Below are 25,375 nucleotides of genomic sequence, written 5' to 3'. Positions count from 1 at the left end.
AGGGGTGGGTGGCTCATGTCTATAATTCTAACTAGTCAGCAGGTTGAGATATGAGGATTGTAGTTTGTAGGTAGTCCCAGCAAGAAAGGCTGTGAGACTCTTATCTCCAACTAACCACCATAAAAAATGAGTGCTATGGCTCAAAGTGGTAGAGTGCTAGCCTTGAGCAAAAGAGATTAGGGACATTGCCCAGGTCCTGAGTTCAAGCCCCATGACTGACAAAAATGTTTTTTAAAGCAAGGAAACTGGGATAACAGATGTTAGTCCATAATTTATAGATCTTATCTCTAAAGAACTAAACAGATAGTCATGAATTTAGAACCTGTGAAAAATATATCTTTGATTCAAAAATATGAATATAGTTTTGTTGAACACAGAAGTAGATACTCAGAAAACAATAAGTTATTAAGTCTTGTGATTTTTAGCTTTTTAATAATACAGAAGATGATTTCAATTTGATCTAAGTTATATCCCCAAAGAATTGATTCTTGCTTTTGTAAGCTACGCACAAACAATGAACCTGTGCAATCTATTCTGTCATAATGCCCCTCCCTGGCTAGCAGTTTCCCTCTTGTTCTTATCCCCTCCAGCTTAATACAGTGGGAATCAACTGTGGATTGAATAGGTAAATAGGAAAAGTCTGTCTGAATGAACTCTCTGATTCCCCAGAATAATTCAGCAAAGTAATTTCACACAAACATCACCAAACATTTACTAAGTGCCAGATTCTATGCGGAACCTGCATCTCAACTACATTCTCATTGCTTTTGGAAGAGAACTTCATTGGTGAATGACTGCAGTCATGTTGTGCACTTGTTTCTAAGGCTGAGTAAACATCTCTGTTCACCGTCTCTGATGACAAATGGGGTCTGGGTCTGGTCTCCAGGTTTTGAGAGCAGCAACGATCTTTCATGACCTTCCCAAATACTTTGCAACATGGGGCCACTCATAAACAGTTTCACCCTTCTGTTTAAAAATTAGTCACCACTAATTTAACTGCCCATGTCCAAACACTGAATGATTTAAAACATGTGAAAAAAGAGTACTGATTGATTAATGATACCTACCTAGAATCTTGAACTTATTTTTTTCAACTAAAGATCACATTCTTCCGTGACCTTGTAAACATGGCTAATTAGAAGAAACAATATTTAAAGATCAGGAAGGAGACTGAGACACAGAAGATCAAATAACCAACATCATGTAGATAAAAATAGAATGGGAATTTGTGATCAGATCTTGGCTGGCTACTGGACTAGTTCTCTCTCTAATAGACCATATTACTTTTCCTAACATGTACATTTTAAATGATTATGTGTGTACCTGCTTATTATTTAATTTCAAATGCCATGTATGGACTTCAATGAATTTAACAGAGTCCAAGGAACAGGGAGAGATGCTGATTCCCTTTACAGTCAGATGCAGCCACCTCTTACCATGTGGTTGACACTGGTGAATGGTGTGTTGTCAGAGATGGTCTCAAAGGGAGACCGGGCTCCATTGCCATCCGTTGGGGAAGCCACTTCCCAGCTGAACTGCACAGAACTCTGGTTGATACCGGCCTCACTGCAACGCTCCTTCATGACTGTGTACCTGGGGAAGTGGGGGTCACAGGGTGTGACACAGACCAGCGGGTAACCTGGAGAGGGGCCTTTCTTGACTCCTTCCTTGGTAACCTCGTCCACATGATCATAGTCAGCAAGTGTGACAACCTGGAAAAAGGCAGCAAAGGTTCAGGCCAGGATGGATATCAGCAAGGTTGCAAAACTAAGGCTCCCTTCCCCAGAGGTCTTCAAGTTCTCTTCCTCTCTATGGATTTTTAAAAACTATAACAGAAGCTATTACAGGTCTTCACAGGCATCCTGAAGAGATTCTTCAGATCCTTAGTGATAAAGGAGATTGCCTTGAAAGTTTTATTGTCCTATGTTCTTAAGTCAGAGCCTCTCATATGGAAAATACGCTTGTTTTTCATAGACGCTCAACCCAAAGCTATGTCATGTATAACAGTTGCTAATTTAAAGTTGTATTAAATTATCTGTGGTATATGCTAGCATATTTTGCAATCTAAGAATAAATACAGGTAGTGGTTTTCTTTTATAATCAAGTAAGAGATATGTTTCCAAATAATCTCTTCTGATACATAAGAGACTGATTAGGAGTGCTTATTATAGTTGTAACTGTTTCACTGGTATGTGCTGAATTTCCCTCAGCAACCCCCAGGCATTTCGTCTTCATGGGTAACATCAGTGCATTCATTCTGTTCATCCCAAACTAGGTAACCGAGAGCCACTGAATTTTGTGTGAGCAGTAGTATATGTATGATAGCAAACATAGGGTAATGTTACCTTCTTACTCTTTCAAGTCCCATGATAAGCCCCATTGTACTTTATCATACAAACATACCATGATGGTTTGGTCTCACTTTTGCATCAGGATGGCATATCTCATACTTGGCCCTATTGACAGGTGTGGCAAATATTATTGTTTCTGCTGTTGGGGGCTGTCATGTATACTATAGGGTATGATCAGCAGCCTCCTGGCTTCTACCTATACATTCAGTGTGTGGATTTTTGTGACTACCCAAACTGTCCCCAGACATTTCCAAGTGTTCTCTGGACAGGAAGAGAGGGAGCATGATTCTCTTGGTTGAGAGCCACTGAGTTAGGAAAGCAAAGAACACAGCAGACTTGCTCTTTTCTCAAGGCCTCATCCACCGTGCATTAAGACATAACAGCAGCAAATCCTTTGGGTCAATCAACTCACAATGGGTGGTGCTGGCAATATGAGACTTCCTGCTGCTTCTTGGTCCAGAATTGTCACTGTGGCAGTGGTCACCTCCCCAAGAACTGCTTCCACTGGGTCATCTGGGCCAAGGACTAGAGAGAAAGATTCGTGCCATTCCCGATCTTCATTGGATAGGATTTCCACTTTAAAAAAGATATGGTCCACACCTTCACCAAGGACAGAACAAAAAGAGAGTGAGGTTTTGTCAGAAACATATTCAACAAAGTGCACACTGGCCCTGCTCAGATGTCATGTTAAAATATACCCACTTCTTTTTAGAGGTTTTCTTTAAATGCCATGACTACTAATCACTCTGGTCCTACCTCATATGAGGAATCTGTTTTATAGACCAAATTCTACTTTCTGTAGAGGCTCAGTACTGCAGATTTACTATTCAACACCATATGAGGATTAATGGCCCCTGCCTGACACTTGCTGGCAGGAATAAAAATCTATGATCCAAAATACACTTCATCCTTGGTATAAGGGTTTTTTTTTCCTTCTTAATTTTTCTTTCTCCTTTACACTTATGCACGAGTTCCTGTGTGGCTGTGAGTGCACACAGATATCCTCCAAACTGTCTATCTCCTGAGAAGCAATAACTCAAAGGTGAGATTCCAGGTTAGATTCTACAAAGACCAATAGCTTCGGAGGTTTAATAGCTGGAGGGGAAGGGTATTAACTTTCTAAGGCTTTTAAACTCTTTCTCTGTTGTCAACTAATTTTCTTAAAATACAAACATCCCAGGTAATAAGTAAGGGACTTTACCCTTGCCTACAAACATCTAGCCTAGGGTGCATTGGGACCTCTCTTACTCCCAGATAACAAAACATAAGAAGATAAAGGAAAGATAATTGAAAGGGGGGGGAGGAGGTCCTTATGCAGATATGGCTCTAACTCTCTAGCCAATATCAGGCACACACACATGGGACCAGTGCTAGAAGAGGTCTGTGCTGTACCCAGACCATCTAGGTCACTTTCTCCATTTACCTAGTTGTCCACTGCAGGTCACATCACTAGCGATATCAGGTTGTAGAATGTCTTTTCACTTCACACTGCTCTAGAAAGTTCTGTGAAAACTCCTAGCACACAATCCAACACTTTACCTGGCTGGCCACTTTCCCCCAATCAACTTAAAACAAGAACCGAGGAAGAGCAAGTTATAACCTGATTCTCATCTTTCTCTCTTCTCCAACTTGTCTCTTTTTCTCTGTGGGATAAGCTTTTATGGAAGGCTTACAACAGGATATCCTGCCTGCTAGAAGATGTGCAGCACTTGTGCCTTCCAGATTTGGATGAGACCGAAAGGATCTGGCACAACATCTGCTAAATGATGTGTGTGTAAGTACATGCATGCATGCATGTGCATATGTGTGTGTGTGTGTGTGTGTGTGTGTGTGTGTGTGTGTGAAGCAAAGTATTGCTATCAGCCAACCAAACCACAGTATAATGAAAATCCCCTTTAATCAACCAAATGCCCAGCATGTTACAATGTTAGGGGTTGGTCTTTTTATTTTTTTCTATGCCATTTTGGCTAATTAAGAAGCTTCGCTGCAATTTCAAGGGTGTGTGCTTCATAAGCACTTTATGTTTTTGAAACTATTGTCTTCTTCCTTAGCTTCTTTCATTTCTTTGTTCAAATACAAGATATTGATCTTTGCATTAAGGAAACCCAAGAGATCAGAACTGTCATTCCCTTACCAGGACTGAATTTCAAGACTCGGCTCTTTGGGTAGTAATCCACACCAGACTGAGCAGACCCGTCCCGAGTGCTGCAGCGGATCTTGGAGGTCCTGTTCTGATCCCCTCTGCGGATGACCTTGATGCTCAGAATAGCAATAGCATCTGGCCCTGCTGGTTCCCGAACTTGGTAGGCAGCTTCTTCAAACTCAATGGTGGGTGCTAAGGAAATGAGGAAGTTTGAAATTGTACAGAGGAGGCAGACTCCCTTGAAAATACCTTAACAGCAGGGAACTTTTCACACTAGTTAACAATACCAAGACCAAATGGCTTCCAGTCCTAAACATCAGTCAGCATTTACCTCTAAGCTATTTTTTTGCAAAGATTAATTGCTTTGTGATCCTATACATGTTTCTCATTAAGAACAATATAATGGAGGAAATATTTAGAAACTTTGAAGTTTGTGATATTCAAGTTTCTATCTTGGTATTTATAGCATACAAATTTTTTTTTCCAATGTGCACAACTTATCAAGGGACTGAGGTCTAGTAGACACTTGATAAGTGTCTATTGACTGCTTATGTGAATCAACTTTTTAGTTATGAGCAATGAATTTCTTGGAATTTATCTACTTAAATTTTGAAGACTTTCACCTCTGGTATTTGAGGTACTGGGGTTTGTACTCTGAGTCTTGAGTTTGCTAGGCTCTACTACTTGAGCCATGCCCATGCCCTTACCTCTCAGTGTCCTTACCCCCCACCCCCACTCCCGGCTTTTCCTAACATCTCAAAAGTTTTTTAGATAGGAATGGTTAGTTTAGGAACATGAGACTTCTTAATGCTACTTGGTTTGGGCACTACTGTCATTGTTGGAAGATGTTTAATAATAATTGTTGGTTCTCGTCAAAAACAGTTTCACATTATGTCTTCTTCTCTATTACTTTCTCATGAGGAAGGGTAGGATGAAGAGTCAGATAAAACCATGGGAAAATTGAGAGGAATTAGAAATTCATATCACTTTTAGTATATGGTAGAATACTGTAGAAGTTTCTCATTTTTGTGTTCCTCTCTCAGAAAGTCAAGTCATCCTAGCCATACAAGATAAGCTACACTTTAGGCTTCCTCTCTTTGAAACCTCAGAAAGTTGCTGGTGGTGTGAACTGCTTACCTTCCTGAAATTCAGTCACTTATTTGTTTTTCTTTGTGCCTGGAACTGGGTTCATTTCAAGATTTGAACATGTATATTTGGATAAAGAAATCCACTTTAAGATAGACATCTTATATTTACCTGACTTGCAAGTTAGACTCTGATTTTTTTTAATTAGAAGCATTAAAGCTTTATTCACTGTGATGGCAGTTAAGAGTTCAGAGGTCAGACATGGTTATGCCATACCTGTAATACCAGCTACTTGGGAGGCAGAAATTGGAAGGATGATGGATCAAGGCAGGCTGGGCAACAAGGCTGTATGATCCCATCTCAACAAAAAAGCCAGGTGTGGTGGTTCACACTTGTAATCTCAGCTACTCATAAGGCATAGGGAAAAGGATTGTGGTCTAAGAATAGATCTGAGCAAAAAATCTAGACCCTATCCAAAAAATAACTAAAACAAAAAAGGGCTAGAGACATGCCTCAAGTGGTAGAGTTTCTAATCAGCAAGTACAAGATTCTGAGTCCAAATCCCATTAATGACAAAAGAAAGAAGAAAATATGTTCTAGAATCACACAAAACAAGTTTATAATCCCATTTTGCTGACAATAGCTGTGAAATTAAGGACAGACGATGTGACTTTGCTGAAATTTCATTTCTTCAACTATACTACAGGATAATGGCATCTACTTCAAGGGATTATTGTTAGGATTAAGGGAAAGAAGATAATACAGCAAGTATGAAACTAAAAGCAGTTATTGCTGTTTGTGATATTAGTATGATTAAAATAGCTCAGTAATGAAAAAGATTAAGGTTCAGTTGGAAGCAAGTTGTTTCTACAGGTGTCTGGATCACTCAGACTACAGAATTTAAGTGTTTTTTGTTTTGTTATGAGGTTAATAAATCAGGTCATTTAGAAGAAAACGGAGAAATTAAGGCAGAAGGGAACAGTATTTTAAATTTGCTTATTTGAGTCAACAGATACTAATTGTATTTTTAATCCTTCTGATCTGTAGTGACTTAATGGTTTTTGGAAGCTATTCTTTATCTCTTAGAAATATGGTAGGAAATGATGAGAACAGAAATTCCAGTGAATTTGTTGGAACATCGTTGAAGGCGGTCATTAGCTGAAAACATTTCCTATAAATGTATTCAAATTATTATCAGTGCACACATTTATAGCACTTAATTTCTTCATCACACTAATAGCTGTACCAACTTAAAAGTAACCAAAGTCAATTTCTTCTTTTACCATCTTCATCATTGGATATGGTGATGGTGGCCATGTTATTTTTTCCAACTCGAGCTCCACTCCAGTGGGTTCCACGAGGATGGGCAAGGTAGACTCTGAATTGCTCATCTGGCTCAAACATGGAGTCATCATGGACATAGACTGTGCAATTCTTCACCTATAATCAATGGCAGGAGACAAGGGATCCAGACAACTTCATTCATAAAATACAACAATTAAACCTAACAATTGATGTCTGACTGGGATCTACCTATTTGACAAGACTTATATTTGCAGAACATTTCAGAGTATGTTGAATTATTGCTGATGAGTAATGAAAACCCCAAATCAATAAAACAAATAACCCACAAGCAAGCACTTATAGACCATTGTGCATTTTTACACAGGCTATCTGGGCTTGTTAATACATTTGTGCATGTTCCAATAGGTTGCCTTCTAGTGGTGTGGGTTTAATATATTGCCAGACTTCCTGGAGAGCTGAATAGCATTCCTTTTCCTTTGTAAAGATAAAGCAGTTTTATAAGGAACCCAGAAAGGTTTCATGTTATGCTAAAGATACCTTTAAATGCTAAACGACTCTCAAATCTGCTGCCAAATAGAATCTCATCTGAAAACTGCTGAGTGCTAAAAGTCACATACACAGTGCCCTGTCAGTGGGAAAAAATTAAGTATTTCTCAAAGTGAGTATTCTCTACTGAGGCCTGCATTCTTGAGAAAATGAAAACGAAGTCATAATATTATAGCCGCATAGCAGTTTCAATTGTTCAGTCAAGTGATATGATGTGGGATATTTTTAGCTGGGCTATTTTAAAATCACTGTCTTACTACATTGCAAAAGACGTGGGTAGGGAGAAGTTCTACTTGCACACTCCATAAGTCACACTAAATGGTGGTAAGACATCCCTGCAAACCAAGTAGCTTATTAACCGGTTTCAAGTCCCTGATAAATATGCTTCGTTTTTCTTCACCATCTTCCAGAGAGTAAGAATTCCTTATGGAATTCATGAATGTAGTAGTGATTCTTCAGATTCTTTTTCCTTTTTTTTTAATGCCAGTACTGGGGCTTAAACTCAATACCTGGACATTATCCCTTAGCTTTTTCCACTCAAGGCTGGTGTTCTCCCATTTTAGCCACAGTCCACTTCAGACTTATTGCTAACTATTTGAAGCTAAGAATCTCAGCACTTTCTTACCTAGGTTATCTTTGAGCCACAATCCTTAGATTTCTGTCTCCAAAGTAGCAAGTATTACAGATGTGACAGACCAGTGCTGAACAACAGAGTGGCTTTTTTTCCAAAAAGGTATTTTAATATAGGACAAGTTCCAAAGACATATGATTAGCAAGCCAAGGAAATAAAGATGCCGTAGTGTGTTTGGGACTACTGATATACTGTTGTGTGGATGAAGTATTAGGCTGGATTTTATACTCTTCTTAAACTAAAAACTATCTCTTGAATAGGTAGAGAACCTTCTTTTGGAATTAAAACAAATAGAGGCATGTAGAATCAAAGTGGAAGCTTGAATTTGCAGTGTATTTGTATGTGTTCTTAAAAACAGGTTTCAACCTGACACCAGTAAAATTCCCACAAATATTTACGTAGACCTGGCCTTTATGAGTCATGACTGTGTCAGGCTCACGAGAATATCCCAACAAAAGGAAGCTACCATTTGTTTTGGTAGCACAGATGAGGACAATTCTGGAGTCATCTACAATGGTCTCCAAAGGGTTGAACTTCAAAAGTACTACTCACAAGATAAAATTGAGGGAGGGGGTGGTACATGTGGTGATGTCAAAACTGAAAGAAGGGAATTTTGTGAATCTACTGACCTTCTCGCCTTTCAGAAATGTAATCCGGGAAGAGTCTGCATTTCTTCTCTCTTCAAAGTCCTCCATGACCTGGGCAGAATGGCTCTGTGTGTAGCATCTCACCGATGACTCGTAACTCAAGTCCCCACTGCGGATGATAGGCACGTGTAGCACACCCTCCTTCTCCTTCACCAGGAGCAAATCCTTGGCAAACTGCATGCTGGGTACTGGGCAAGTCATGGAGAGATGGGGCATTGTCAGTGGAAGACAGAAGGACATAGTGCCACAGCAGAGTTTAACTAAAGGCCCAATAAGCTGACAGATCACAGGTGCTAAGTGGATTTCCTGTCATGTGTGCTGCTCTCACCTCAAGACAACTGCATCTACTCTGAGTATGATTCCAAGAGAATAAAATGTAATCAATTTCACACCTGTCATTGCTCAGCATCAGAGTTCAATCACCATCTCAAATGCCGGCAGGTAATGCTGACATTTGAGACCTATGTAAGAAAAATTGTGATCGTGACTTGAGTACTTAAAAATTATACTTTCCTTCCAGGGCTACAATAAGCTGTAAGTCTGATGATATGTGACCATTCTCATTGGTCCTGGAGTCAAGGGAACAGGAGAGAAGAATGGGCATACAGGCAAAGGGGCTACAAAAATTAGTCTCCAGTCTTTGTTGCTAGATCTTACATTCAAATTAAGGCAGAGATCTGGACTTTTCTCCTAAAATACAAAAAAAAAGGCAACATATAAAATAGTAAAAATAAACTCAATGTAAGTCCAAATTATGTGCCCCCCCCCAAAAAAAAAGCACAGCCACAGGCTGGATAGCACCACAGGTCTCCTGTAATCATTGCTAAGAAGTTACCATTTAGTTTTTCAACTGACAGCCTCATTTGACTTTTGGAAGGTTCCATAGCCAAATCGTTTTTTAGAAACAAGGACTTTGCGCTGGTGTTGGTGGTTCACACCAGCAGTGATATTTGGAAGGCTGAGATCAGGAGGAACATGGTTCAAGGCTAGCCCAGACATACACATGAGACGCTTTCAAAGCAAAAGGTAGGCAAGGCAGTGTATTCCTGTCACCCTGCTCATGTGGAAGGCTGAGATCCGTAGGCTTACAAGTGAGTTTACGGGAAAAAGTCTGTGAGATTCCATCTCAGGGGAAGAAGCTTGGAGTGGTGGCACTGGCCCGACATCCTGGTTAGAATGGGAAAGCATTAAAATAGTCAGATCATCTTCCAGGTACCTGTCCAGGAAGGAAATAGGACCCTGGATCAGAAACTACCTGTTCAAAATAAGGTTCATGGCTCAGTCTTACAGGGCCTGCTTAGGACAAGTACTGACATCAAAACCCAGCACTGCCATAAAAACAAAACAACAACAAAAACGCCTAAGGATCTGGGAGGTAAACAGGACTGAGTTTCTATTGCAACTGCAAAAGCATGGAGAAAATTACTTAGATTTTTCTGAGCTTTGTTTTTTTTTTTAAACATGGAAACAAAAAATGTTCCTATCTAATTCATAGAATTGTTGAGAGGATTCGATTGAGCGAGATAATAAATACATGATACTCAAATACACTGTTGGGCTCATAGGTACTCAGATTTTGGTAGGGATTAATGTGTTTTGGTGTCCATTCACAATAGGCTCCTCATTGTGAGGATTCATTTTCTTCTCTTCCTTTCCTGCAATTAGCAACTGTGATGCTCTACAGAAAGTTTCCCCAAGCTCAACATTTGGTGAATCGCCGATTATGAATTTCTTCCTGAGCAATACAAAGGGTCATATGTCACCGGCTCCTGAGATGGAAATTATCTTTAGGGCTATAGAAAAGCAACCAGAAAGCTATAATCACCCTTCTCCCAGCTGCTTTCTGGATGTGCCCTGCCAAACCCCGATAGCAAAGAGCAAGCAGAATGCAGGAAGCAGCTCACCGCACGGTAAATTCTCCTAGAGAAAACTGTTTGCCTCAAACCTACCCACTCAGAGCTCCTAACTGAATGAAGCCTGCTAAGTATTACTTAATAAAAACAGAAATCTCTTAGAACAACTCCATTCCTAAAGGAAAATGAATGGCTGGCTTAAAGCCCTGCCCATTAACCAGGCAGGGGGGTTGGCTATGCAGTGAAAGACTGTGTGTGGTTAAAAGGTAGGTGACAATGACGTCACCCAGCACAAAAGGATCAGAGGACATTTGTTGCCAGGGAGAACACAAAACAAGCAGGAAGCTTTTCTGCTCCCGGCAAATATCTAAAGCTTTAAGTTAGATTTCTTTGCTAGCCTGATATGCCTCAAGTCAGACAAAACAGTTAAGGGCCAAAGTGTTTGTTTGTTTTTAAGTTTTGTCATGTATCAGTCAACACCACATTCCTCTTGAGATATAGAAGACTACTCTCTTCCCTTGTCCCTGCCCTTGGGGTAGGGGTGGGGGTACACCCTGGGGTTAGGATTTAGGGATTTATATTTGCTAGACAAGCATTTCTACCACTTGAGTTATGTTAGCTCTTTTTTGCTTTAATTATTTTTTAGACAGGGTCTCATGCCTGGACCAGCTTTGAACTGTGATTCTCTTACCTAATCCTCCTATATTTCTTGGGTTACAAGTATGTAATCCCAGACTGGACTTGAACTGTGACCGCTTAATTTCTACCTTCTAGCTACTTAAACTGGGTTACAGGAGTGAGCTACCAAACTGGTCCTTCCTCTCTTTAATAAGATACTTGTCTTCATCTATATGTATTTACCAAAATGGGGAAGAGAAAGAAGAGAGGAAGAGGAGGAGGGAGAGAAGAAGCAAGAGGAGAAAGAAGAGAAAGAGGAAAAGATAGAAAGCATCAGGGACAGACCGCACTTCTTATGACTGCCTTTCCAGAAAACAATTCCTGCTTTTAAGAAAAGGCCCCAGACACCAGGAAACAATCCAGAGACAATGCAGACAGCAAAGTGAATGCATGAACAGGTTTCTTATATATATGGATATCTTTCTCTCAGCAGCCTGGTAAGGCAGAATAGTCCTCAGGAAGGGATCGCACTGGTCCTGACAGTGGGTTCATGGGGATGGAGGATCTCTCTTTCCATGTTGATGGGGGACAAAAATACAAAATGAAGGCCACCTCCAAGGCACCTCAACACATTCATCTTACATAGACAATGTATTTTTATACTTGTAGAAGTCCTGCATCCAGAAATAGACCATAGGGCTGTGCTCTCCACTCCTCTGTAATCTATAGGATGGGGAACACCAGTCCTAGGCACAGAAACTGTTCTATAAACATTGTTATCCTGCTAAGCTTCTTAGTTACTAAACAAATCTAACATCAATGCTTGGGATATGTTGGCCTCCTTATAGGCAATGGTTAAGACAGCTGTTTAAGAGAAATTCTGCCTCTGGAGTTAATTCTCTGGAGTTAATGAGTAGGTAGTATACAGTTGTCTACAAAGGAGCTGTAGAAGCTATAAGACTTTTCTTGTCTTGTCTTGCTCACTCAGTGTTGTGTCCATAATAGAGTTGAATTCTAGGTACCAGAGCAGATGAGGGAGGTAAAGACAGGAACACATTCTCATATGAGATTCTTAGACGATTTAGGGCCCCAAGTCAACCTAGTGGAAAATTATGAAAGGAATTATAATTCTATCAGAAGACTAAAACACCAATCTGATAAGGATCTTAAGTGACAGTAGCATTACTCTCTAGATGGCAGCTGCTAGCTAAAGCTGCACTATGAAAAATCAACTTGGCAGGATATGAAACTAGCAGTGTGGACTTGGGCAAATTACAACTTGCTTTTAACTCTGGGTCCATCATGTCCCATCTGTGCGCGCTTACACAAATGATTCACCTCCTGTGACAAGATGAAGGGCTGTGGTGAAGATCAGAGGTAAAGTATGTAAGCTCCACACTACAGTGTGCAACTGAACGGACTCAACAAAAATAGGTTATTACAGGGAGAAAGATAACCAACATAGATAAGCACCGAGGGCTACAATGGGATAGTGGGGATTTCCTTCCCAGAAAAGATATATTTTCTTGACTTAAAATATAGTTACAGCATCCCTGGAAGATGAGATATAATTTTGTTTCATATATTTATTTCCTAAACCTGCAAGCCTAAGATTTATCTATAAAATATTAGGAAAAATTTAGATAAGACTCTGTGGGTTGATCAGAAGATGATGATTGCATGTGGTTATTGGAGCCTTATTGGTTAGTGTGATAAATTACAAATGTGTCAGCAAGAACATAAATTCACAGATCAAAGTTTATTATGTGAGATGAGCCATAGTATTTTCATATATTTTATCTGATTTAATACATATAATAATATCATAAAGCATATATGTTCATAGTTAGAGATGAACAAAATGAAATTCAGTAAACTTAAGGTTAAAAAGCTAGGATGTGGTAGACTGAAATTCTCCTTTAGGACTGACAAATCTGCCTTCACTTTTTAATTCGTCAGTGGAAGTCATTCTAAAGAGAAAGAGATTTTCCTTTTTTTCTTAGTTTTTTACTACTGCACCAGTAAAACCATGTAGTATATTGCAGAGAGAAGGCACTGGAATGAAAAGTCAGAATATGTACTGGGCCCTATTAGATTGTGGGTTGCTACCTCTCCTCATTTTGTTCCCTTACCTACAAAATAGAAGCAGCTGTAAAATCATGGGATTATGAACCACTGAGCTAAAGGTTAATAATATATCATTTGGTAAACTCTGAAATAACACCTAGTATAAAATAGCATAGTTACTATAACGGAGTTCATGGTTTAAAAAGTTACCAGGCTAGACACCAAGGGCTCACCTGGTAATACTAGCTACTCAGGAGGCTGAGATTTGAAGATCATGATTCAAAGCCACCCAGGTTAAGACAGTCCATGAGACTCTTAGATCCAATTGATCACCAAAAAGCAGGAAGTGGAGCTGTGGCTCCAGTGGTAGAGTGCTAGCCTTGAGCAAAATAAGCCAAGTGAGAGAATAAGGCTCTGAGTTCAATCTCACCTCCCCTGAATACTGGTGCACACACACACACACTCACACACACACTCACACACCACACACACTATCTCCCCCCCCACGTTACCATTTTGTGAGTCATAAACTGAAATGTAAAACTCAAAGCCATAAAACTTCCTGAAGAAAATATAGAAGAAAAAGATTTATAACCGTGGGTTTGGCAAAGTTTTCTTGGATATAATACTAAAAGTATGATCTCTAATGCAAAAACTGATAAAAATGGGGCCACTTCAAAATGAAAAAAGAAGCCGGGCGCTGGTGGCTCACGCCTGTAATCCTAGCTACTCAGGAGGCTGAGATCTGAGGATCGCGGTTCAAAGCCAGCCCGGGCAGGAGAGACCGTGAGACTCCTATCTCCAATAAACCACCAGAAAACCGGAAGTGGCGCTGTAGCTCAAGTGGTAGAGCGCTCGCCTTGAGCTGAAGAGCTGAGGGACAGCGCCCAAGCCCAGAGTTCAAGCCCCACGACCGACAAAAAAAAAAAAAATGAAAAAAGAAGAACAAACCCAATTATCCATTGAAAGACATTGTTGAAAACAACAAACAGACCAGCAAAACACTGGGATAAAATAGTTGTAAAATATTTTCTTTGTCCAAAATATAGTACAATGATGCAACAATAGAGTGTGGAAAAATATCTCAAAATGAGGAAATATTTGAACAATACTTAATTAAATGAATTAAAGTACATAGAAAAATCTCAGTGCCCCTAGTCATTAGAAAAATCATGTAAGATATTACTCACATACTAGAACAACTTCTAAAAGCCACAAGAATCTTATACAACCAAGCATACACTCACTCTATGACCCAGGAACCCACACCTAAGTATTCACCACAGAGAGATGAATACCTGTATCCACACAAAATTTACATACAAATGTTTACAGCCACACTGTGAGTCATATTTGCCAAAACCTTAAAGCAATCCAAATATCATTCAATGTGTAAAAAGATAAACAAAATGTGATATGCCCATACAAGGGGAAACTGCTCAGTTTTACCTGGAATACATTATTTATATATGTCACAATACATATGATAACTCTCAAATGCATTTCTCTATATGAAGGAAGTTAGATTAAAAATAGTATGTCCGTCAATATCATAGTGAATGACTGTAATCCCAGATACTAGAAGATGAAGGTAGAAGGATTGTAGTTCCAGGCTAGTCCAGGTAAAAACATAAGACTGTATCTAAAAACAAACTAAAGGGGGCTGGGAAGGTGGCTCAGTGGTAGAGTGCTTGCCTCACATGCATGAGGCCCTGGGTTCCATTCCTCAGCACCACATAAGCAGAAAAAGCTGGAAGTGGCGCTGTGGCTCAAGTGGTAGAGCGCTAGCCTTGAGCTGAAGAACTGAAGGACAGTGCCCAGGCCCAGAGTTCAGGCCCCATGACCATAAAAAACCAAAACAAAACAATAACAACAACCAAAAAAACTAAGGAAGAAGAAAAAAAAAGCTAGGGTATAGCACCTCTGGTAGAGCACGTCCCTGGCAAGCATGAGGCCCCGAATTCAAACCCCAGTACTGACAATAGATGGATCAATAGACAGATAGATAGACAGGCAAAAATTCAGGCACAGATAACAGATATATGGTTATCAGGGCTTGAGTTTGGGGAGAGACTGATTATAGAAAGCCATAGGAGAATTCTTTAGGGTGCTCAGACTGTTCAATGTCTTCATTATGGTAATGGAGCAAGCATATCACTCCCCATACTTTTCAAAACTATACACTAAAAGGATGAACTTCTGCTTATGGAAGTAACACACAATATTTTGGATATGTCTATGTCTATGTATGTATATAAGTAAATATATGTAAGTGTAGATGCATATGTGTTTGTCTATGTGTGTATTCCTCGCCCCAAGTAAACAAAACCAAGTAGAATAGTTGTGTCCAGTGACAAGACATGGAAATTTGGGAGTAGGTATAGAAGAATAATTAGGTTTTCATAGTATATCATTTTCCATTTACATTTTTTACTTGGATATACATAATAGAAATTACTTAAGAATGAATAAAGAAATTAAAGATCTCTCCGGAGTGCCTCACCTTTTCAGGGATTTTTCAGCTACTACAAGAATTTAATCATTGATTCTATGGTCAACCACTGGAATTGCTGATGAGGGAAATGTTGGCATGTTCCTCTTCACCTGCCACTAGAATCCACATGATGACAGTTCTAATTTCCATCAATTCTTCCTGAGAAGCAACTTTCTGGTTCTCCCTAGGTTACTTAGGCTGCATCTTCAGTTGTGACTGGTATTTTCTTTATATACCTGTCTCTACTCATTTCTGCATATCATCTTTAATACTGACAACATTAGTTTCCTAAAACAAAAATCACACCTCACTTCTCTTCTGCTTATAAACAATCACTTTGCTGTACAAAGTCCTCTTAGACCTTGAGTCCAATCTGCCTTCCCATATACCACTTGAGCCACAGCACCACTTCTGGTTTTCTGGTGGTTAATTTGAGATAACAGTCACAGACTTTCCTGCCTGGGCTGATTTTTGAACCTCGATCCTCAGATCTCAGCCTTCTGAGTAGCTAGGATTATAGGCGTGAGCACCAGCACCTGGCCAGACATACTTCTTGAGTGAAAATATGCATACTTATAGAAACCAAGAAAAAATAATAGAAATGTATTTCCGAACCACCAGTTGGCATCTCCAATCTCTTACCGTCTTGGAATGTGTCATTGATTGCAATAACAGCCTGGAAAGGTTTGGTCAGTTCGGCCCCTTGTGCTGAGCTGAGGAAAACGACAAATGTCTCCAGTCCTTCGATTACTGGATACTGAGTGTCATCCAAGATAGTCAAGATGCAATACTGGAGGGAAGATCAAAGCAAAGTTTATGGCGGCAGCAATACCCAACATCCATTTGCCTTTTGGATACTAGGAAAAATCGTGGCAACTTGTCCTTCTTAATGATTATTTTTTGTCGGTTCTAGGGCTTGAACTCTGGGCTTGGGCGCTTTACCTCAGCTCTTCAGCTCAAGGTGAGTGCTCTACCACTTGAGTCACAGTGCCACTTCCGGTTTTCTAGTGGCTTATTGGAGTTAAGAGTCTCACGGACTTTCCAGCTCGGGCTGGCTTTGAACTGTGATCCTCAGATTCAGCCTCCTGAGTAGCTAGGATTACAGGCGTGAGCCACCGGTGCCCAGCTTTTTTCTTTTTTCAATTCATGAAACGTTACGACTATACTCCTAGTAGCATTTCCGGATATTTGCGTTGAACAAGGACAATTTTTATTCTAAATCTGTACTTTTGGGTATTTGACACTGAAAAGGTTACTCGTGATTTTTAGGATTATAAAATTTCTCTTTTGTTTCTATGTTACTATTTTTAAAGAAAGTAAGGATAATAATATGACTAAGAGCCTTCTGAATCCTCAAGAGGCTTAGAAAGTAGACTCAAGACTACACTAACAGAGCTATCTAGCTGTGACTGAGTGCGTGCACTGCAGTTGGCTCACCTGCTCAGTGACACCGGGCCCAAATTCCACCTTCCTAGAGCTAGGGACATAGTCAACTCCTGGAGAGGCAGAGGCGGGGTCGGAGGGCCGTGTTGCACACCAGACAGATGTGGAAGTAGAAAGGTCCGTACCATGGCGGATCACCGGAATCTTCACTGTGCCTAAATCAAGTCAAGAGATTTGAATGGCCAACCTTGAGCCAGAAAGTCAGTGAGATTTCCAGAACACTGTTCCCTCTGACTGCTGCACACTCAATTTGTATCATTCAATGTCAGGGGCTGAGAGTCGTCACTGCCCTCTTTTCATTGAAACTAGGAGCAAAAGGACACCTAGCAGAGGGCGTCATGAAGGTGACCCTAGGAACAATACTAAGGGAGCAGCGGTCTTAACAATGCACCCAAGGGGTGAAGTGCCCCCTGAAAAGAACTCAAACCTGTTTAGGGCGAAGAAAGCTGGACACTGTGGCTAGCACACAGCCAGTAATCAGCTAGGAGACTTTATGAAGCCTGGAGCTGAATTTTCCTAATTAAATGTTTTAACTGGGTCGAATTTCCTATTTTATCCAAGTGTGCACACATCATTACTTAAACCATATGTGCTCTTTGCTTATTGTACAAATAAGGCTCATCTCCTGGTTAACAGTGACATTTGCAGTACCTTGAAGAAATTTAGGAATTACACTCAGAAGGCTGAAGCAGAAAATTCATGGAGTTTGAGGTTAGCCTGGCTTACATAGTGAGTTGAAGGTCAAACTGAACTACATAGTGAGATATTGCTTGTTTCAAAAAACCAATGGCTAGGGATATAGTTCAGTGGTAGAGTACTTGCCTTCTATGTGCAAGGCCCAGGGTTTGATCCCCAGCACTGAGAGAGAAAAAAAATTAAACAACAAACAAAAAAGCCTATACAGCTAGGTATTTTCAGAACCAAAGCCAGGAGAAAGCTAACCTGAAAATCCTATATATCACCTCACTTTACATGCTCTGAGGTAACATGTAGTCACGCGCAGGCATTTTGCATATTGAAAAGGAAATATGGTATAATAGACAAGAACTGCTTTTTTGTTTGTTATTGTGTCTGTGTGCATGTTTTGTTTGTTATTGTGTGCACGTGCACGTGCCAGTAATGAGGCTTGAACCTAGGGCCTGGGCATTGTCCCTTAGTTTTTGTTATCAAGACTGGCATTCTACAACTTGAGCCACAGCTCCAGTTTCAGCTTTTTGTTGGTTAACAGGCAGGCTTTTCTGCCCAGACTGGCTTTGAGCCTTGATTGTCATATCTCAGCCTCCTGAGTAGTTAGGATTATAGTTGTGAGCCATTGGTGTCTGGCTAAAAGGAGCTGGTTTTAATTTATCTTTCTAGTGTATTACCTGCTTAATATATGGTCATTTATTTAACCTCTCTGGTCATCATCTGTTCCACAGAAGATTGAATGAGAATGTGTAATACCAGGCATTTATTATGTGTTCCAAAATACTAGTTCCCTCAGTATCCTTAAAAGTGGTGAAAAACCTGGATATAGCTCTTATTAGAAAGTTCTAAGCACAGTTCTGTCCCTTCTGTCAACAGCATACAGAGTATCTTCCAGATCTTTGGGGCAGCTACAAGAGGAAAAGAACCTGGGCTCTAAAATATCATACAAAAGAGATTTACCCACTGACGGCTGAGGCTGAAATATATGTGAGAAAGGTCTATTGAACCAAGACATTAAGAGTTTATAGAGTTTGTTTCAGAAGCCAGCAGGAACTAAAGAACTCATATTCATTCTTTTTTGTTTACTGAGGGGAGAGCATACTGCTGGCCTGCCCAAGATAGAAGCATGCAGGGGGTACGGGAAAGGGAAGGGAAGGGGGAGCAAGGGGCAAGGGAAAGACTTCAAGGACACCAGGGGCAAACAAGGCCTCATCTTCATTCTTAACTGAACAACATTCCCTTCCTTCACAAGCCAAAAAACACAGCACCACACGCCCTCTTTGTGGACCACAGCTTTAAGCCAGATGCCGCCCCCATCAATAATCAAAGCAAAAAATGCACATGGAACTTGCTATCTTTGGCTAGCTTCATTCTTGGTCTTGAGGTTTACCAATACCTAATGCTTCAGACCACTGATGACTTTACTGAAGAACAATCTCAAACATTAGAAAGAAGTGGCTCAATGAAAGGATCACAAGCTGGGCGGCAGAACCCCAGAAAGGCCCTCCATTACCTGCATCCTCACTGACAGTGAAAGCTGTGTTGCCCAGGGAGACAGTAGAAGCGTCGTTTGGACCACTAATGAGCACCTTGGCCATCGCCACCCTTCCGATGCGGGCACTGTCAGAAGCATCAGCCAGGGCAATCTCAAACTCTTCTTCCTCTTCATACTCGCTGTCATCAATGAGCATGACATCACAAGTAGACGTGGTGACACCAGGCCCAAATATCACACGGCTCTCTGCAGATCTCCCTCTAGATTTAAAGTCAGAGCCTGATTCTAGAGCATAAAGGCTACTTCCCATAGCTGACTTTGGGATTGTGTAGCAAACGGCAGATACAATGCTGCTTGAATCTCCTGAAATAGAAATGGCAAGAGAGCTGAAGCATTTCAATGAGTGCTTCTCAACCTTTGGAATCTTTGATACTTTAATGAGCTTGATACCTTCTGACATTCCATCACTACTTCTGTTCACACTCTGACAGGAAACCCGCTTGAGTTGCCGTTTCTGTGGTATAAACCGCTTGAGGATTTAATATACCCCAGACACTTCTCCAAATAACTTAAAATAGATTTCCTATTCTGTGAGTTTTGTGCTCTGTTAATTCACAAGAGTCACTGCTTACCATCTTAAGACCACAGCGGGTGGAAAGAAAAGACTCATATTTGGAAGTTTAAGTAGCAAAGTAATTGTGTCCTGAAGGTAGTGCAATGAGCATAGTTCACTGCCTTTCTGAATAAACTTCTACACTTTAATTCCCAGAGAGAAAGAAGCTTGTTTAAAACAGAAAAGACAAAACAAAGTAAAACTGGCTTCTCTGTACAAATGACCTTAGTTATTAAGTGTAGCCACATCCATTGGTAGCAGCCTGTTCTGGGCCTGGCTTGGTGGCCCAGGGCAATCATTGGGGTTTGCTTTTGTTTGCCGAGTGGTATTGCCCAGGTTTTGTGCTCTCTGCAGTATTTGTTAGAGTGGTACCCAAGCCAGCAGATTCAATAAAGAAACCTGACATCATCATTTACAGTCATGTTGTGCCTCTGATCAGAGATTTCATTTCTATGTGTTTTAAAGTTTCAGTATTGTATTCCTCAAGGATTGTTCTTTATTTCTCACAGTTTATTTCTCATCTGAACTTTATATATATATATATATATATATGTATATATATATATATATATATATCACTCAGGGAGGGAAGTGTGTGTGTATGTGTGTGTGTGTGTGTGTGTGCCAAACTGGGTACTTCTGTCCCTTAGCTTCTTTGCTCAAGGCTAGCATTCTACCACAGCTCCATTGGTGGTTAACTAGAGGTAAGGGTCTAGTGGACTATTCTGCATTGGCTGAGAGAGCTCTCAGTCTCCTGAGTAGCTAGTATTAGGGGTATGAACCACCAGTGAACAGCTAGGGAGGGAAAATCTTAAGCACATTTTCCCGTCTTCCAAGATCTAAGAACCTCACAATTATAACTTTCCTTTTTGACCATAGTTATTAAATATTTTATGAAATGGTGATGGATTAAGAATACTGAGATCATGAATAATTTGCAAGACTACATTTAACCAGTCTTCTGGTCCAATTTAAGAATAAGTGAAGCAAGAAGCCTTCTGATAATACTTGCTATGGGTGTAATCATTATTGTGGTCATTCTGGAGAGCAAGAGAGTCAATACATGTAAGATACTTGTATCTATCAGTTCATATGATCAGTAAGCACTTGGTGGATAAAAGGAATGCAATGAATGCAAGCTATTATTGTAATTTCTTATCACCTTTGGCACCAACAGACCTTTTCTTTCAATAGATGCAAATAGAAAACCAGCACTCTCATTGACCCGGTAGGTCTTCTTATCAAACTCTAATGTGGGTTCATCCTCAGTGTCATTGATGTTGACTTTTGCCTGGGTAAACTCTCCTAACAAGGCGTAAGCTGGCATGCTGAGCTCCACAGTGAAGCTCTCCACGTTCTCAAACACATCATCATCATTGATGACAATGGTGCACGACTTGGTGTCTTCTCGCTCATCAAACTGCACCTGTCACCAAAAGAAATAACAGAGGTTAAGCTGTACCCCAGCACTCTCTGTCCCAATCCTCCAGAGAATTGCTTTACCAGCAGGAACACTCAGCCATTTTCTGCTTTTCACTGTACACTATATAGGGACATGGAAAGAAAGTAAGTCCTCTACCATTGGGTGAAGGAAAACATATTCACATTCTGTTTCATTAGTTCACTTTAGATAACAATGAGTATTATTTGATGACTAAATGCCCCTTCCGCTTGAGGTAAGTTTAATGAGAAAGAGCTCTGACCTCAGGACAGGAAGTTCTAGTTTCAAGTCCAGGTTCTGTTACTTCTAAACTAGGTAAAGATATGAGACTTTAGGAACATCTGATTTTTGATCAGCTAAACAGCAATAATTCTTTTACTTACATATTTATTGGCAAGACTAAAGGAAAGTACATAGAATGAGAGAACTAAGTATATATATATATATATATATATATATATATATATATATAATTTATTTATTTATTTTTGTCAGTCATGGGGCCTGAACTCTGGGTCTGGGCATTGTCCCTTAAGGCAAGCACTCTACCACTTGAGCCACAGCACCACTTCCATTTTTTTCTGCTTATGTGGTGCTCAGGAATCGAACCCAGGGCCTCATGCATGCGAGGTAAGTACTCTACTACTGAGCCACCTCCCCAGCCCCAAGAACTAAATATATTTTAAAGCACTGAACAAATTTAAGCTACTGCCATTGCCATGACCTTATTACTCACACAATTAAAATAGGCAGAGTCTTACTGCACTGAATAATGAAGCTGGAATGCACAGAAAGTTATTTAACCATGCCTGACTAATTTTAACTTTATTTGACTAAACTGTTTGCCATTAAAGTTTGCTGTAACTATGATGTGTGTGAACTTAAGACTGGCACAATTTTGCCGAAATTATTTTACATGCACGTACTTGTGAAATAAAGATGTTTCTGGTTTTACCTTATGTAAAGCAAAAAGAAAAAAAAGAAAGGAGAGAAAGAAGGAGAAAGGGAAGAGAAGAAGAAAGGGAGAAGAGAGAGGGAGAGATAGTAGTAACGAAAGAAAAGGAGAAAGTCAGGTGGGAGAGAGTAGGAAAAAAGAGGAAGAAAGGAAGAAAGGATGAAACTTTTAAATGATGCTAAGATATAGACTTCCCCCAAACTAAAAGGGCAGAAACTGAACTCAGATTGAACCTGGCATGAATGGTGGCATTTGGAGCATGTATGAAACAAGTAATTGTAATGCTTTAGGGCCACACAAGTGGCCCTAAATCACACAGAAAATTGCTAGAATATGTCTAATCAAATTAAATTAAATTTTAATAAGTCCCATACTTCCAGACACCCCAAGAAAATGAAACATACTCAAGAGATTTCTATTAATTATCAACAACTGATAACCTTTTGTCTTTTCTCATAAAAAAAACCTCACAAGAACGTATATGGTCTTCCTTATTTGCTAAAGATTCTTCAGGGTTTTTTTTTGTTTTTGTTTATTGTTTTTGCCAGTCGTGGGGCTTGAACTCTGGGCTTGGACGCTGTCTCTCAGCTCTTCAGCTCAAGGAGAGCACTCTACCGCTTGAGCCACAGCGCCACTTCCGGTTTTCTAGTGGTTTATTGGCGATAAGAGTCTCACAAATTTTTCCTGCCTGGGCTGGCTTTGAACTGTGATCCTCAGAGCTCAGCCTTCTGAGTAGCTAGGATTATAGGCGTGAGCCACTGGCGCCTGGCTTGATTTCTTTAGCTTTGTTTGTATTTTTCTTAGTTTATTTTTCTGTTTGTTTTGAGATAAAGTCTTGCTTTGTGACCCTACCTAGCCATGAACTTGTGAGCCTCCTGCTTGTCTTCCCAATGCTGGGATTACAAATTGTGTATCACCACACTAGACTCATCTTCTTTTCTAATTCCTCATTTAAACTGAACATAGACTAGCTTAGTCCTGCTGATTCCCCAACTCAAAGGATACTTCTTCAGAGATTTGTGACATCATAATAATAATGAAATTGAACTCAGAAATTGAATATATATCCAAACATTGTGACTTTCCCCCTTTTACTCCTGCTTTCATATCTTCTTATCCTTTCTCTCTCTTTGGTGCCTAGGGCTGCTCTTTGGCTAAGAATTCACTCTACCACTAAGCTAATTCTTTTTTTTTCTTTTTAATTGTAAACACGCTGTACAGAGGGATTACAGTTACATGAGTAAAGGTAATGAGTACATTTCTTGTTGAACATGGTTACCCTCTCCTTTTTTTTTTCCTACTATCCCTTCCTTACCCCATCTTCCCCCCCCCCCCCCCCCCAGCCCCATGGGACTAAAGATCATTTCCAACATAGTGTCTTGTGAGTATCATTGTTGCATCTTGTTATTCCCCTTTCCCTCCAAAATTAAATAAATGTGTATACAAGATGCAGGGTACCCAAATCAAATACAGGGACCACAGGGGATATACCATAGGGGGAAGAACATACAAAAGAAACAAAAAAAAATCACATAGTACATTAAAAACAACGACAACAAAGAAGAACCTCTTGTGTCCATATCTTGGTGTTCATTTCGCCTACCACTAAGCTAATTCTTATTTCTAGTCCTCTCACTGTTTCATTTTTCTTTCAAACTGCCACTTTGGTATGAATGGCCACTGGAACATTTCTCCTCACTCCCTGCTCGTCTACATAGAGGCAAAGCTGTTGCTTCTAAGAAAACTTACAGTCAACATGCCCAAGGTACAATCACAGCCTTGGCCACACCTTGTGAAACCAGCTCTGGCTCCTCCTACGTGCCCTTCCTAGCATCACCACCTAATCTCCCATCTCCCCACAACCCTGCTGACAGCCTATCTCTTCTACTAATCTGTCAAATCCACCCATTTTGCTCTAACTTCATCTTTTATATTGAAGCTCTTTCTCAGCAGCCTCTCTCATCTAGCCTATTCCAAGAGCTTCCAAAGGCTCTCTTTACTCCCTGTCTCTCTTCCTCCTCCAGCTAGGAAGAAGCAGGAGAGGAAGTCTGAGGACCCCAAGGCTGGTTGTAGAACATGATGATCTGGGGTTTTCTTTTTTTTTGTTGTGAAGCAATGTGCAAAGACAAGAAGCTAGATGACAACTTAAGTTTTGTCAGTTTACGCTTCAATGTGATTAGGTAGACTGTGAATTACAAGGTACTATGAGAAAGGAACATAGAATAATTACCCAAGGAAAGATGCTGGTAGAAAGGGAATAAATAGAAGAGGAACTTCCCATGACAGTCTTCAGCCATGTTGCAGACCTTGCTGGAGTCTCCCTAGCAATTCAGAAATCAGAGATCCCTGTCCTACCTACCTGGCCAGCATACTCCACGTAGTCTTGCTGTCCCGGCTGGGAGCTGGCTGTGCCCTGCTCAGTGCGGCACAGGACGATGGCATATTGGTTCAGGTTTCCTGTCCTCTGCACCATGACGCTGACGGACCCCGCCTTCTCACTGACGTTATAGCTGGAAGTACACAAAATGGAAGTCTCTGAAAGTCTGCCCAGGGCTGTGAAAAGCCCACATCTCCAGAGACTGTCTGTTCAGTGTCTCTTCTGTTTGGTTATTGGACATAGGAAGGCAGTCTGGTTCTTTCAAGAGGTCATGTCAACTGAGGGAGTCTGCTCCTGGGACCGTCCCAGCACCAAGTGAACAAGGACTCAGGATGCAGAATCTGGTGTCCTCATTTTTATTTTTGTCAGTTGTGAGACTTGAACTCTGGCCTGAGTGCTATCCCTCAGCTCTTCAGCTCAAGGCTAGCTCTCTAGCACTTGAGCCACAGAACCACTTCTGGCTTTTTCTGCTTATGTGGTACTGAGGAATCGAACCCAGGGCCTCATGGATGTGAGGCAAGTACTCTACCACTGAGCCACCTTCCAGTGTCCTCATTTTGAAAGAGTCGAGAGTCATTTAGAAGATGGATCGTGCATAGGAACAATGAACTTCACAGCTGAAA

General features: G+C 40.4%; 1 protein-coding gene across 1 annotated transcript in view; it reads right to left on the bottom strand.

Moving 5' to 3' along the window:
- Fras1 (Fraser extracellular matrix complex subunit 1) overlaps positions 1-25,375 on the bottom strand; it is a 452,968-nt gene that overhangs the window by 31,366 nt on the left and 396,227 nt on the right. The window contains exons 55-64 of the mRNA XM_013020100.1: positions 24,735-24,885; positions 21,159-21,405; positions 19,385-19,729; positions 17,179-17,339; positions 16,384-16,531; positions 8,692-8,897; positions 6,864-7,020; positions 4,486-4,686; positions 2,764-2,951; positions 1,437-1,712 (exon numbers count right to left, since the gene is read on the bottom strand). Coding sequence (XP_012875554.1) covers positions 1,437-1,712; positions 2,764-2,951; positions 4,486-4,686; positions 6,864-7,020; positions 8,692-8,897; positions 16,384-16,531; positions 17,179-17,339; positions 19,385-19,729; positions 21,159-21,405; positions 24,735-24,885 — 2,080 coding nt within the window. The remainder of the gene's footprint in view (positions 1-1,436; positions 1,713-2,763; positions 2,952-4,485; positions 4,687-6,863; positions 7,021-8,691; positions 8,898-16,383; positions 16,532-17,178; positions 17,340-19,384; positions 19,730-21,158; positions 21,406-24,734; positions 24,886-25,375) is intronic.

Source organism: Dipodomys ordii, unplaced genomic scaffold (assembly GCF_000151885.1).
Source record: "Dipodomys ordii isolate 6190 unplaced genomic scaffold, Dord_2.0 Scaffold49, whole genome shotgun sequence".
Classification (NCBI taxonomy): Eukaryota; Metazoa; Chordata; class Mammalia; order Rodentia; family Heteromyidae; genus Dipodomys; species Dipodomys ordii.
The sequence above is the reverse complement of the archived record's forward strand: the minus strand, read 5'-3'. Positions and strand labels throughout refer to the sequence as shown.